The 15,672-nt window shown below is 41.6% G+C and overlaps 1 protein-coding gene across 1 annotated transcript in view; it reads left to right on the top strand.

The window, feature by feature from the left end:
* The first annotated feature begins 2,018 nt into the window (after positions 1 to 2,018).
* The window catches only part of Tapt1 (transmembrane anterior posterior transformation 1), a 41,409-nt gene continuing 27,755 nt past the window's right edge, over positions 2,019 to 15,672 (top strand). Inside the window, exons 1-2 of the mRNA XM_013009161.1 lie at positions 2,019 to 2,147; positions 13,796 to 13,914. Of these exons, the coding sequence (XP_012864615.1) occupies positions 2,121 to 2,147; positions 13,796 to 13,914 (146 nt within the window). The 5' untranslated portion in view covers positions 2,019 to 2,120. The remainder of the gene's footprint in view (positions 2,148 to 13,795; positions 13,915 to 15,672) is intronic.

Genomic DNA, 15,672 nt, shown 5'->3' with positions numbered 1-15,672 from the left:
CTTCTGGTTTTTTCTGCTTATGTAGTGCTGAGGAATTGAACCCAGGGACTCATGCATGCAAGGCAAGCACTCTACCACTGAGCCACCTTCCCAGACCCTTGTGCCCCTTTAGTCTATCTCTGTGCTGAACAGAGAAAGCAAGACACGCATAGGACACCCAGTGTCCTGCCTGCCTGTGCCAGGTTGGCTTAGGTTTGAGTCTGCTTTCCACTTTCTCTGTTCTACCCTGGAGATCTCACACTTCCCCTCCTCTGCAGGTTGTCATTGATCTCATATTTAGAGAAGAGTGAATACATTACAGAACATATGCCACATGACATGGTGTGTGGTGCAGAGCTAGGGATTGGTTCTGGTGCTGGAGGAAGCATGCTATCTGAGATTCATTGTGCAGACCAGAGCTAAAGCTGCTTTGAGTCTTCCTAGCTTTTCCAGGGTGGTTTTGACTGGAAGAGCTTTCTCCCAGCATTTCTCCCCCTTGGAGGCTCCAGCTCCTTGAGTAAATCCTTGTATGTGGAGTCATCCCTCCCTCTGTGTCAGCGTCTGAAAGCCACCCCAGAACAAAGGAACTCCGGGTCTTAGAGAGTAAGCATGAGAGGGTGGCCATGAGGTGAGGAACGTGAAGAGGTCATTGAGTGGTAAGCACTCAGGAAAGAGCTGGAGTCAGGCTCCCATCCACACCTCAGCTCCTCACTTTACTTTCCCTTGCTGCAGCCGCGGGAAAAGCATCTCTAGGCTGTTTTGGCCATACTTGGCGCATCTAAGATGCAGTGAGCAGGGCTAATTTTACTTTGTCAGGAAAAATAGATACTAGGAAAGTGAGGTTATAGATCTGACTAAAGTTGTGTGTTGTGTAGGTACTGTAGTTGTCATTCCATTGAAAAACCCTCCCTTCAGGATGAAACTGCCCAGACGGGCACCTTAGATGGGCCCCCACCCAGACCCTGAGGCTGATGGGAGGCACTTCACTGGCATCTGTTTCGGCCCTCAAGCAGTACCAGAGACCTGCAAGCAGGGGGTCTGCACTGCCTTTTCACTGCTGTCCTCTTGACAGTCTTGATAGCTACTCTTTCTTTCTCTTACCACTCACCATCCAGCTCCTCTGTCACCATTCCCTCCATCATCCCGCTCCTGTGTCACCATTCCCTCCATCATCCAGCTCCTGTGTCACCATTCCCTCTCCACCATCCAGCTCCTGTGTCACCATTCCCTCCACCATCCAGCTCCTGTGTCACCATTCCCTCCACCATCCAGCTCCTGTGTCACCATTCCCTCCACCATCCAGCTCCTGTGTCACCATTCCCTCCACCATCCAGCTCCTGTGTCACCATTCCCTCTCCACCATCCAGCTCCTGTGTCACCATTCCCTCTCCACCATCCAGCTCCTGTGTCACCATTCCCTCCACCATCCAGCTCCTGTGTCACCATTCCCTCCATCATCCAGCTCCTGTGACACCATTCCCTCCATCATCCAGCTCCTGTGTCACCATTCCCTCCATCATCCAGCTCCTGTGTCACCATTCCCTCCATCATCCAGCTCCTGTGTCACCATTCTCTCCATCATCCAGCTCCTGTGTCACCATTCCCTCCATCATCCAGCTCCTGTGTCACCATTCCCTCCCCATCATCCAGCTCCTGTGTCACCATTCCCTCCACCATCCAGCTCCTGTGTCACCATTCCCTCCATCATCCAGCTCCTGTGTCACCATTCCCTCTCCATCATCCAGCTCCTGTGTCACCATTCCCTCCATCATCCAGCTCCTGTGTCACCATTCCCTCCCCATCATCCAGCTCCTGTGTCACCATTCTTCTCATATTCCCACGGTGGTCTGATTTATACCGCATGGAACAGTTTTCCCAGCATTTGCTGGCCATTTGTGTGTAGTCCAGTTCTAGGCACAGAATTATAGATTATTTGCTGTATCCCCTTTTGTTTTATACATGTATTACCTAGCTAGCCTGTAAGTTCCTTGATAAATACTGTTCTTTTTGTCTTGTGTCATTCCCCCCCCTCCATAGAACTTTCATTATTGAGGTTCCTCAGTGCTGAACTAACAAGAGGGTACTTCCTGGAACACAATGAGGCCAAGTACACAGAACGAAGAGAAAGAGTATACACTTGCATGCGAATACCAAGAGAACTGGAAAAGGTACTGTTTTTATTTTTAATCATTCATTTATAGACATTTTGAAGCTTGTATCAAAGTGTTAATTATGAAAGAAAAGTGTGATCAGCTACAGTTGAGTTTTTAAAATAATTGGAAATAATGTGATAAGTAATTAAATATGTTGGGGAAATTGGAGTTCCCTTCTAGGAAGAGGCTTTAGAAAGTTGCATGTTGCCAACTGCCTGTTGGTCACATCTGTAATTCTAGTTACTCTGGAGGTGGAGGTGGAGGTTGAGGTGATCATGATTTGAGGTCAGCCTGGGCAGAAAGTTCACAAGACCCTATCTCAACCAATAAAAAGCTGGGTGTGGAGGTAGACACCTGTCATCCCTTTACAAGGGAAGTGTAAATAGAAGGATCATAGTCTAGGCTGGCCTGGGCAAAAAGCAAGACACTATTTGAAAAATAAAGCCCAAAAGGCTGTGAGTGTGGCTCTTGGTGGGAGTGTCTGCTAGCAGTCATGAGGCCCTTATTTCAACCCCAGTGCTGCCTTCCCCTCCCCCCAAAGCCAAATATATGTACAATGGTAGTACTAAATCTTATCCAAATCTTTGTTTTGCTTCTAATTAAACTTACTGTGTTTATGTCCAAATAATTTTTCCTTCAGAATTAATGTTCCCTTCTATAGTTTTATAGTTTCCTTCAGATTTATTTTATTGGAACCAAAGGTTTTTTTAGCTTATCCTGATAAGTTATTTTATTTCAGCCTTTGTAACATTCTAGTTTCTCTCCAAAGAAAAAGACGATTTGTGAATCCTCATAGTGTAAGCACAGTAACAGCCCTTAGTCTTCTGTGTCTGTCCCCTGCCTGCTTCAGCTACTCAAGGTCAGTCTGAGGAAGGAAAGCTCTTTTTCCTCTATGAGCTGCTAGAATTGATGACACTGAGTAATCCAAAATTTTCTTTCTAGAAGAAAAGGTATAAGAACTAAGAGATATAAGAAACACGTTTTCATAAATTTGTAGTAAGACAGAGTTTGCGTTAGTCATTTTCCTAGGCTTCCTGTCCAGGTGGCTATGGGAGAGTTGGCAGGAACAATGAGAGTGTGGTCGGCAGAGAGAAGCAGGGATGCAGCCACTCTGGCCAGAGTTCTTTTTTTTCTGATTTGCAGCCTTTTTTCTGCCATGGCCATTTGGTTCTTATAATATTCTTTGCAGGCTATCTACTCTATCACCACAAGCTGACAGTCCAAGGGCAGCCTATGAGAAGCATTCATGTTGGTCATACAGCAAATGATTTTAAGGCTTCCTAAGGCCCCTGGCTGGATGTCCCCTCCCCTGTGTCCATTGGTAGCAGGAACAGAGTCAAGTGTAGAATGACAATTTCAGCAGCATTTTTCTTTTTCTTTTTTTCTTTTTCTTCAGTCAGCTGTAGGGCTTGAACTTTAGGCCTAGACGCTGTCCCTGAGCTCTTTTGCTCAAGACTAGTGCTGTACCACTTTAAGCCATAGTGATACTTCTGGTCTTTGGTTAATTGCAGATAAGAGTCTCTTGGGGACTTTTCTGCCCAGGCTGACTTAGAACCTCAAGCCTCAGAGTTCAGACTCCTGAGTAGCTAGGATGACAGATGTGGCCACTGTCCCCCCATTCAGCAACATTTTTCCATATAGATTCTTGGTGGAGTGCTACTTGCTGAGTTCAGTTTTGGGTGGGAGAAAACTGGTGAGGTAAGGGAGCAGAGTGGGGAGAACCAGCAGGCAAGATGGTGGTTGATGGACTTAGATGAGGATGAATGCTCAGTTTGCATGCCTTCCATCACTGCATTGCTGCCTTTCGGGGAGGACAAAGTCCTAGGGGCCCAGGAGGAGCCTGAGGGATTGACCCATGAAGAAGATGTCTAAGACTTCATCCGGAGCTAGAAGCGACACATGTGGGATGTTTCTTCTACTTGAAAGAAAATAGAGATAAATCCAGTTCCTGAAAGCACATTTAGGGTACCTTTTACACCTCACTGTTTTCTGGCATAATAATCTACAAGGTAGAAGCATAGTCTTCCAGGGCCATTATTTGTCAGGACAAATAGCCTTTACCTGTCTGGCTTTCCATCAGGGTAAGTTTTTCTCCCATCCACCTGAGCAGTACTGGATTTCTCCATTTTTCACTGAAGAAGACACAGTTTTTGGCCTGCAACCTACAGCCAAACTTGATGAATACAACCCAGGGGTCTGCCTAATAGAGGGATGATATCTGACCCATTTTATCCTGTATCAAAACTAATGAACAGAAACAATATCTGTTCAAATGCTACACCTCATCAGCTTCAGGCTTTTTGCTGGCTAATTGAAAATAAGAGTCTCATAGACTTTTCTGTCTGGGTTCGCTTAACCCGGAACCTTACATCTCAGCCTACCAAGTAGCTAGGATTGCAGGTATGAATCACCAATGCCTGGCCAGAAGAGCTACATTTTATTTGAGCATTGTAGGCCATATGTGTGCATACCAGTGATGAGGCTGGGTATGTTATTAACATTGACAGGTAAGATGATTAGGTACAGATGGGGACCCACTGAGTCACAGAAAGTCTGGATTCAGGTTATGTTGTAGTCAGAGTTTAGAACCTATTATTGAAGATTCATTTCTTAGGAATGCTTCTAGTTCTGTAACAGAAGCGCTAAGCACAGTCCTAAGAAGCATAGTACTAAGTGGCTTAATAAATACTAATATATACATTTAAAAAAAGTCTAAAGAAAAGAGCTGGTCAGTTCTGGCAGGTTAATGAAGCCAGGATCTAAGCCTTTCGCTACTCTTGGCTAGGTAAATTTCTAATCCTCTTGCTTTTTGCTTTTAAATAGAAAGATGACAAGCATGATCTCAGGTGTAAGTATATCTAATTATACTTACAAGCAGAGAAAAAGGATGGGTAGTACCATCTTTTGACTCTCCCTGACAGAATTAAAGCTTTCCTAGAAACTCCTGCACAACACTTCTACTTCTGTCTTATGGCTAAAATGAGCTACATAGCCATCCCCAGCTGCAAGGGGATGGTAAATAGTATACTCAGTAACAAAGGGAAGGATTGAGAATGGATATCAAGTCAGCTACTCCTCAGAGCCAAGCTTCTGAAAAACTAGTGGAGCAGTATTCAACATAGATTGCAATTAAGAAGAGCAGCAGAAGCTCTAGCTCTTTCCCTATGTTGTACCATCTCTACAAATTTTATTCATCAATTAGTTTTTCTACCTCTTGTTTATTCCTTGTGTTGCATATATGTGAGATGTGTGTTGTAATTACTGTTAAGTTTTTGTTAACTCATTCATATAACCTCACCTGTAATAAAAAGTTGAACTAATAAGAAAATATTCTTTTGACTTCTCTTAGAATTCCGTGCTTTTTGGAAATCCTTTATTTCATTTTTACTGTGCTTTGCATATTGTAGTTATTTAACATATTTTTCTAAAAATTTAAATTGCTTATTGTTTTCTAAGACTCTAGTTAGCGTTTATGTGTTATATTTATTAACTTAAATGTGCAGTGTAAATATTGATATGCAAGTGTTTTTAGACTTTTCACCTCTGTGCAAAATGGTAACAACTTAAGAGAAGAAGGATTTGTTCTGGGCCATAGTTTCAGAGGTTTCAGTTTGGGCTCTGTTACTTCTGGATCTGTGGTGATGTAGAATCTCATGGCTGTGGGAGCATGCAGCAAGGAGCAGCTCCTGTCAGACAGGAAGTTGAGGAAATGGGGAAAGGACAGTTTAAAGCCCCCGGTGACTTAGTTCCTCCATCAAAGCCTCACTTCCTAAAGGGCCCAATGCCTCCTGAAAAAGGTCATGAAATAAGGACCAACACTCAAGACATGAGCCTGTGGGGACATTTCATAGTGAAACCATAGCAACAGGCATGGAGTATTGTTATTACCAAGCTCAGACTATAACTGGAAGTGAAAAAGATGCTGTCATTCATGCCCAAGCATCTGCCCTGTTAGCTTCTCATCTCAGGTCTGCTATTACTGAGAGGCCTGATCAAGCATCAGCTCTCCTTTAGCTAAACTTTACTTTTCTTCATCTAAGTTTAGGAGATTGGACAGGTCATCTGAAGAGGTCCCTAACATGAGAGTCCTGCAAGGAACAAAAGAAATAGGTATAAATGGAAAAACTCCCAGAAAAGAAAATGTTAATATATAGTAGAATAACTTAGTTCTTGCATTTTGAGAGTTAGAGGGACTTTTTTTAAAAATCCCAAAGTTTATTTCATGATACTGAACTTAATTTAGACTTGTGGGGGTGGTTTCCAGTAGAGAAAAATATACTAAAAGTTTTTGCCTTTATTTCAATAAAACAGTCCTGGGGTTCCATAGCAAAACTGAGACTAGTTACCGAGATGTAGGCTTGGGGTGGTGACTTCTTACTTACCTACTTGGTTTCCTAAAGTGGCATTGGAGGAATCATGCTTCTAAACCTTTGCGTGGCAAAGCAGTTTGTGATCTACTGTAGTTCAGGTGTCCCCCGGCAGCTGCTCAGAAGCAAGAAGGCCAGTGCAGAGTATTTCAGGGCCTCTCAGACAGCAGTGGTGGCTGGCGTTCCCTTCCTCTGCATTGTGTGCTGCCCCCTGCTTGTGGTGGTGTGACAGTATTTCCACCTTCCTCTGCAATTGCGTCTTATCATTCTTAAGGCTTTCAGAGGGCAGGGCCAGTTTAGAGTAGCACCAGAAGTGAGGTGCTCCAGAAAGGCGTGAGCATGGTGGGAGGTAGTCTAGGCCTCCTCGGTCCCCGCAGCATGGTAAAGTCCCTTTTACCTGTTATGTACATTGGACCTCTGCCCCATTCGCTGATGTATTTGAAAGACAGTTAGTGAATTGCTAGGGAGGCTGTTTTCGGGAACTTATTTCTGCCGGGTTAGTTTGGGAAGCAATAATCTATATTGACATTGTCCTCCATCAAGTCACTGTGGTCCCTTATTCACACCCGTGCTACTGATCACATTGTAAAAAATAGATCTGAGCCTAAGAGATACATGATCCTAGCCTGAAGTGGCTCCTTTTACCTGAGAAATCTTCTGCTCCTCAGGTAACCCTCCTGCTGTAGCTTTTGGCCTCTGATCCTGCAAGTTATAGCCTGGCAGCAGGAACTTCTCAGAATTCTAATTAATACTTTCTACCTCATGGCTTGTTTGGAAGACTAAAAAAGTCAAGAGCTAGGCTGGGAAGGTGGCTCAAGTGGTAGAGCGCTAGCCTTGAGCTGAATAGCTGAGAGATAGCACTCAGGCACAGAGTTCAGGCCTCATGGCCAACAAACAAAAAACCAAGTCAAGTGCTAAGATTAAAAGAGTCAAGTGCTTAGAACTATAACAGTATTCAGCATGGATTGGAAATAAGGGAAGAAAAATGCCAAGATCATTAATTGAGTGTACTTTTTTTTTTTTTTTCTGTCAGTTGTAGGGATTGAACTTGGCCTGGGCACTGTCCATGAGCCTCTTTGTGCTCAAGGCTAGCACTCTACTACTTGAGCCACAGAACCACTTCTGATTTTTGAATGGTTAATTAGAGATGAGAGTCTCACAGGGACTTTTCAGCCTGGGCTGGCTTCAAACTGCAATCCTCAGATCTCATCCTCCTAAGTAGTAGGATTACAGATGTAAGCCACCAGCACCCAGCTTGTGTACTATTTATACAAATTTATATTTCTGATTTTTTACCTCCTATGAAATATGCACCAAATATAGATTTATAATATTATTATTGATGAAAACACTTTTGTTTTCTGTGGTTTCAGATGTGTATGTAACCTTGCCTATCACATGAGACTCAGCAGTCACTCTGTTGTCCATCTTCTAGAGGGTAGACTTTCTAGTCCAGGTGAATAAAATTGACTTTACTGTAGAGAAGTCTTTGAGTCTTCAGTAATTGCTTTTAGAGCAGTCCATTCATAAGTTTTCTTATTGATAGCCCATTCTACTTGCCCTTCCTCTAATGGATGGATTCCTGCATTTGGGTTTGCTGAGAACTTCCCAAACGTGGGATAGAAATTTGAGTTCTTTAGCTACTAACTGAAGATAAATTTTAGCTCTTGGGACCTCGCATTGCACCATGCACACTCTTCCTCTGTGGGAGGCTCTCCTAACTCTTGCTCCCCCTCTCATGCACCCTTGCATGCTGCCCACCTCTCTCCATCATATGTCTTTACCCATGTTTCCAAAGAATGTCACTGCTTAACCCCCGTGTGTATCAGCTTACAGGATTATGGACTCCATGTGGAAGGTGCTTTTTTGATGACCTCTCATCCCCAAGGGTAGGAATGAGATGATGTGGTTTCCAACTGTACAGTTTTATAAAAAGTGAGATTAGGGGCAGGAGAAACAATCATTTGTAGACATCTTACTCCTCTTTTCTAATTAACACTGCAAACAGCGACCCTCAGCTCGGTGGGTGGCATTTGTGGTCAATATGAAACAGTATGGTATTCAGTTCCATAAGATGGCTTATTTTTCTTTCATTTTGGCAGTAATATTTTATTTTCTTTGAAATTTCAATACAGCACTAAAAGATGCCAGGCAGAAGATTTTTGTCAAAAAGGAAAATACAGATTTTTTTAAATCTCTTCACCATGGGCAGAGGCTTGCATTTTTATTTCTTTTTAGGAATATATCTTTCAGTGGCTAAGTACAGTATTAGTAGGTCCAAAGTAAATGTGGTAAGAGCAATTTATAGACCTTTTTACATTGACCTGAAGTGTTAAGGGAGCATTCCTCGTAGCTATTTCCTCAACATGAAAGATCAATGGTAATAGTTGTTTTTTTTTTTAAAGTTAAATCATCTTAAACTATATAGACACTGTCAGATCCAGCAATGAGTTTGAGCCTTGAGAGACAAGTGGCATTAGTAGAAATGGTGCTTCTGTTTTTTGCAGTCCGAGATGTAGGCCCTGCTTTTTCTGACCAGGAAATTAGGAACACTCCTTAGCACTGCTGCAGAGCGGGGGTGCTGCTCCCTGCCCCTCAGAGTGGGGGTGAAGAGGGACTGAGGCCCACACACAGGCAGGACCCAGCCTGCCACCTGTAGTGGAAGTCTGGTGCATGTTTCTGTCCTTTGAGTTTTTGTACCTCTAAGAATTGCAGGAACCATTTCGTTAATTAATGATTATGCCTAGAAGGAATTTTAAGAAAATACTTTAAAACGTAGTCTCTAAAATGTATCACTCAGAGCTTTTAACTTTGAACTTCCCCTTCCCCTTCCCCCCCAAAAAGTACTATTTCACATCTCTATCCTCTGCGAAACTCCAGCTTAAATTGTCTCCAGGACCTAAGATAGCCACATGTGGAGGATCCTTTATTTTTACAAACCATCTGCCTATTGGAACCTGATTTTCAGAGTTAGCACCCACTAGTGGGCTTGAATTTAATGAGAGTAGCTTTTTATTTTTTTTAAAAAAAGAAAGATGACACTAGCCTGTTTTCATAAAGCAAAAGTGTTATTTTTTGTGAAGCTCTGCTTTTCCATTTTTTAAGTGTATATATGGATCTCTGCATAGTAGATTACAATGTGAAGTATATTTCTAACTATGGCAAAATTAGAATCCTCTTCTCTGGGCAGTAAGCTCCTTAAACCTTTTTAAAACAGTGACTAAGTTCTGTCTGTTTACTTATTTCTTTATTTTGTTGTTTTGTCTTGCTGTGCAGCCCAGATTGGTTTGAAACAACTAAGTAACCCAGGTAGGCCTAGAACTCATAATCCACCTGCCTCAGCCAGCTGAGTGTTGCAATGATAGACATCACCAGCCTGTCCAGAACTGTACAATAAACGCTTGGTTAAGGGAAGGACAGAGAAATAGATCAAAAAATGATCTAGATGAGAATAGAATCCACCCAAGACCTCAGGTAGCATTTTTGTCTTCATCCCCAAGGAAAAGCATGTGTGCCACAGAAAGTAAAAGTGATTTTTTTTCTCTGCTATTCTCATTATGCTTTAGTTCCTTCCCATATTTTGGTTTTCTGAACTTTGTTTTATATATAATTGCAAGTTCAAAGAAATGACCTGTTGATTGTAGGCCTTATAAAGGTGAGCAAGAGCTTAGAGTAAGAATCCACATTTTACAGGATGCATAAGGTGCGGCGAGGTTGCAGAGGCAGGACTGAAGAGAGGAGTGGGAAGAGTGACAAGGATCTGATGTACCAGGTGTGACTCCACTGACAGAACAGACTGCCACCTGTGACTTAAGGAGATATGTTCCAAAGTCACTGTGCATTCGTTCCAAAGTCACTGTGCATTCATTCCAGCCACAAAATAAGTGTGTGCAAACACATGGATGCTGACACTGGGGTTTGAACTCAAGGTCTAGGTGTTCTCCCTTAGCATTCAATACTGATACGCCACCACTTGAGCCACAGCTCATTTCCTACTTTTTGGTGATTAATTGGAGATGAAAATCTCATGGACTTTCCTGGTCAGGCTGACTTTGACCCACTACCCTCAGATATCAGCCCACCTGAGAAGCTAGGATTACAGTTGTGACCACTGGCGCCTGGCCTTGAAATGACTTAAAGGAGGGCGGGGTACTTTCGTGCTTATCAGAAGGAAACCAATGGCATAGGGCACTGATTTGATTACTTTTCATACCTTGTGTATTTAAGAAAAATTTCATTAACTAATGCCTACAAATGACTGACTATGATTATTTAGTCTGAATAAAAAGGAAATAATAATTACCTACTTTATCAAGATGCCACACGAATGAAAATTCATGTGATTCTTACTAATATCTCAAAGCTTTTAATTCTTAACATATCTCAAAGCTAGCAGAACATCTGAATACTTGAGATTTTTATAATAGTTTGGTTCATTAAATTAATATTTCTTCTTTTTTATGGCATTAAGCAACTTGACAAAACAAGTTAGCCCAAGGACAACTGCTTTAACTCCTGTTCTTAATTAAAAAAAAAAAAAGTGCCAGTTGCTTTGCTCAGACTGTATTTAAGAGCAAGTGTGAGGCCTTGGGTCAGACAATGCAAGTTTATAAGGCTGATTCCTTCACTCTCGTACATCCCTGGGCAAGCAGCCAGCCTCCAGAGCTTCCTAGTGTGTCAAGCTGAGGCAGTCATCCTTCAAAGAGCTGTTAGGAGCATGTCGTGAGCACTCACCACCTGCCTAGAGCAGTGCAGGTCCCCATGTGTGGACCACCAGCTTCATGTGCCATTTCACATAAGCCTGTCATGAGCTGCTTTATGCTTTGCAGATGATGTTCTCAGGATTATATCTTGATTACTCTTGTAGGCAGTTTTTTCCTTTTTATGTGTAAGGACTTCAAAAGAAGGCTGTGTTTTTTAGAAGTCTTAGCATCAGAGCAGTAGGTACTGAAGCTAGTATATTTATAATCTCCATACCTTTTCCCTTCTCCTTTGATTTTTTTTTTTTTTTTTGCTAGTCCTGGGGCTTGAACTGAAGCCCTGGATGCTGTCTCTAAGCCTCCTTGGACTTGGGGCTAGCTCTCTACCACTTGAACCACACACCACTTTCTTTTCCTTGGAATTTTGTGTTCTCGTATCTATAAACTATTTATTCTCACATTACAGAAATGTCTTTACATGTCACCACTGACTAGCTCTCCATCTCTCTTCATCTTTATGATACAATGATGGAGATTCCAAAAACAGATGGAGACTACTTTTAACAGGGTTTAGCTTTCCTTGTGAGTACTTTTCACATATGTGCATTGCTTGGCTTCCCACCCCAACTGCTCTCTTCTGCCCAGTCCATTCTCACTTTCTTAAGGGCCTGAGTTGATTTGCCCATTGGGCCTCCCCTATTCCTTGACACTCAGGTCTAACATGGCGGCTACTAGCACTGAACTGACCACCAGGTCTGTATTTCTCACAGGAACACAGTTAGAAACCTCCTGAGGGCAGGACCTATAGCATGGCTTTCTGCTGTCTTCTGAACCTGCTGGGCAGAGTGTATTTCTTGCATATTACCAGCTTAACAGATGTTGGCTGAATTCAGGGATAATATGTTAATTCCCAGCATAGCCTCATGAAGAAAACAACCACATAGTCCCCTTCCTGGAGTCTTGTGCCTAATCTGGTCCATAGTTTCTGTCCTCCATGTTCCTACAGCAGGCAAAGAAAGGCCAAGTAGCCAATAAGGACCATTACTCAGTCTACACCAGCAACAGTTAAGGAGGAGGGGAGGAAGATTTAAAGAATCGTATGCCTGGGTAGCATTATGCTTTCATTGTTCATAATGAGTCTGAGTTGTTGAAAAACCATAAAATCTTCATATCAGAATAAGGAATCCAACATATTTATATTTCTGAGACATTCTGTCAAAAATAAATAGAATTTGTGCATTTATTTGAAGATGTAGGTTATGTATACTATTCAAGTAATTTAAGAAACAGGAATTTATAGTCTTTGTCTTGGTGGCTGAGGTTAGATTAAGATGTTAGCAAGCTTGGTTTCTCTTGAGGCCTCTCTTGTAGATAGCCACTATTTCCCAGTGTCTTCATGTGGTCTTCTGAGCATATCTGTGTCCTAATCACCTTTCTTAGAAGGACAACAATCCAACTGGATCGAGGCCCATTGCAATGACTTTATTTTAACTAAAATCACAACTTTAAGCACAGTGTCTCCTGGCAGTTAGAACTTTTAAAATATGAATTTGATTGAAGTCACAAATGCATGTTGGTAGGGCAGTTTTTTGACTGCAGGCGCATGGATGTTATGATGTTACGTATGTGGGGCTTACCAGAAGTCACCAGTGTTAGTGGCTAATTCAAGCCTCCAAAAGGCTCCACCCTTATCCTATGAAGCAGAGCTAAATATAACAGGCAAAAGTAAAAGAAAGAAAGCACATGGCAAGTACACAAAAATTAAAGGGGAGATTAGTAAGAGTAGTTGTGGGGATAAAAGTAGGGCCTCTTGAGTACAGCATTTCTCAGTGTACATGGAAGTATGTCAGTCATCCATTCACCTATTTGGAACATAAACAGTATTTTTACTGTCTGTTCTGATAAACAGGAAATGGTGGAACAAAGTTTTTATTTAAGTTTTATCTGAAGGGTTTTCTATTATCTCTTTTGTGTGTGTAGTCGTTGTGGGCCTTGAACTCAGGACCTGGGCACTGTCCCTGAGCTCTTTTTGTTCCAGGATAGCTGCTAGCACTCTACCACTTTGAGCCACTGCCCCACTTCCAGTTTCTTGGTGGTTAATTGGAGATAAGAGTCTCACAGAGTCTTTTCTGCCTGGCCTGGCTTTGAATTATGATCCTCAGATCTCAGCCTCCTGAGTAGCTAGGATTACAAGAGTGAGCCACTGGTGCTCAGCCTGCTGTTTGAGGAAGCCCAGAACTCCACATGAGTTCATCAAAGCTATGGCCAAGGGCAACTTGTTTTTTGAGTAATTGAATGAAAGATTCTGGCAGAAGCATAAACTCGAACTTTGAAAAAGGACATAAGTTCAACAAGAAATGTGTTCACTACTTATGTAACTGTAACCCCTCTGTACGCTGCCTTGACAATAAAAAAAAGAGAGAAAGAAAAAGGACTATCTCTAAAATGCAGCACATAGTGAACGTATTTAAATTTTTCTTCCCTAGGCTAAATGTTGAAATTAATTTCCCATAGTTTAGAAATTCCCTGAGAATTTGCAATTTTTATCTATATTTAAAAATATTTCACTTTTTTCCCTTCTCCTTTTAAAATGCAGCTCATGTTTTTTGGAATCTTCCTGTGCCTGGATGCATTTCTGTATGTGTTCACCCTGCTCCCTTTAAGAGTATGCCTGGCGCTATTCAGGCTCCTCACTTTGCCTTGCTATGGCTTAAGGTAAGTTTAAGAGCATTACTTTTTTAATATCTAAGATGTTTTATTATTTTTATTACTTACAGAGTTTTTAGAACAGTTCATGGTTTTATTCATAGTGTGGCCTTTAATGGGAAAATTAATTCTGCTTAATTTTTTAGTGGATATTAAATAATATATTTAATTAAATACTACCTATTGTTATATATATTTTTTCAAATAAGATGTTTATTTTTAATGTATTAATGTAATCTTTTTAATATTAACAAAGCCTTACTCAGTATGCTGTTTTCTTTATTACTATTGAGGTCTCAATAAAGTCATGGCATTTTACTTTCATTTTGAACCAAAATGGATGTGCAAGGTTGTGTAGCAAAGAAGAAAGGGCTGAGGTCTTAAGAGGCAAGGACTGATGACCAGGTTTCTAAGGGGCCTGTACCTTTCTGCCGAGCTATGAAAGGCCTGGCTTCGAGGCCAGGGAGGGAAATGGTTGGTAGCATGAGAATCTGCTAGGAGCTCTTAGTATAGCTTTCTTCTCCAAATCATTTAAGAATCACTGTGTTAGTGCCCTCTGCAGCCTTCATTGTAGACTTTAGTTGAGACTCCTGATGGTCCTGGAACATCAGACAGCCCAACTCAACTAGGACTAGCTAGTGAGGAGTAGCAACCACCTGACTTCTCTGTACCTATTTCCCCACAGCTAAAAAGAAAATATTAAGAGCTCAGTGTCTTTGCTGCAAAGATTGTAAAAAGAATACCCACTGTGGTTCCTGGTTCATAATAGGCCAGAACAAATACCAACGTCTCTCTCTTTCTTCTCTACCAGAACATAAAGTTGTTAAGCTTATGTGAACTTTAATTCCTTATTAGTATTAAGGTGCAAGTTTGGAGTTTATAGTTTTCTTTCTTATACAGTTACATCAACATGCCTCTTCTCTGTGTAGGAACATTACCTTTTTTTTTTTTTTTTGGCCAATCTGGAGGCTTGAACATGGCCTGGGCATGGTCCCTGAGCTTCTTTTGCTCAGGGCTAGTACTCTATCACTTGAGCCACAGAGTCACTTCCAGCTTTTTCTGTTTATGTGGTGCTGAGGAATCGAATGCAGGGCTTCGTGCATGCTAGGCAAGCACTCTACCACATTCTCAGCCCCTATTTTTTTTACTTTTTAGCATTGTTGTCTGTGTTATGTTTCTAACATGGGTCACTTTTCTAAATATATTTATTTTGAAAAAGTTTTAAAATACTGAAATAGACACTAATTTGTGAAACTTGACTTAACTAAAGTAACTGTTTCATTTAGCTCTGAAAATTGAGATACAAATCTATTGGTCCGCATGCAGAATTATGTTTTATTTAAAATATTAAGATCACAGAATAATCTCCTTTAAAGTAGAAAATGAGCATGTATGAACTCTTCCCAAAATTAATAGGATCATAATGATTATATTTTGAAAAACAAAAATCTTTGCAAGATTACATGGAATAAAGCAATAAGAATTCAGCTAATGTTGCTTTATTATATTCTATATTTCTTCGCTTCCAGAATTACATTTTTTTGGGGGGGTCCAGTCATGGGGCCTGAACTCTGGGCCTGGGCGCTGTCCCTCAGCTCTTCAGCTCAAGGACAGCGCTCTACCACTTGAGCCACAGGGCTACTTCCGGCTTTTTCCTTTTTGCTTTTGTGGTGCTGAGGAATCGAGCCCAGGGCCTCAGACATGCAAGGCAAGCGCTCTACCACTGAGCCACCTTCCCAGCCAGAATTACATTTTTTGTTAGTCACA

Source organism: Dipodomys ordii, unplaced genomic scaffold, assembly GCF_000151885.1.
Source record: "Dipodomys ordii isolate 6190 unplaced genomic scaffold, Dord_2.0 Scaffold8, whole genome shotgun sequence".
NCBI lineage: Eukaryota > Metazoa > Chordata > Mammalia > Rodentia > Heteromyidae > Dipodomys > Dipodomys ordii.
Note: the sequence above shows the minus strand (reverse complement) of the source record. Positions and strands in the feature narration are given on the sequence as shown.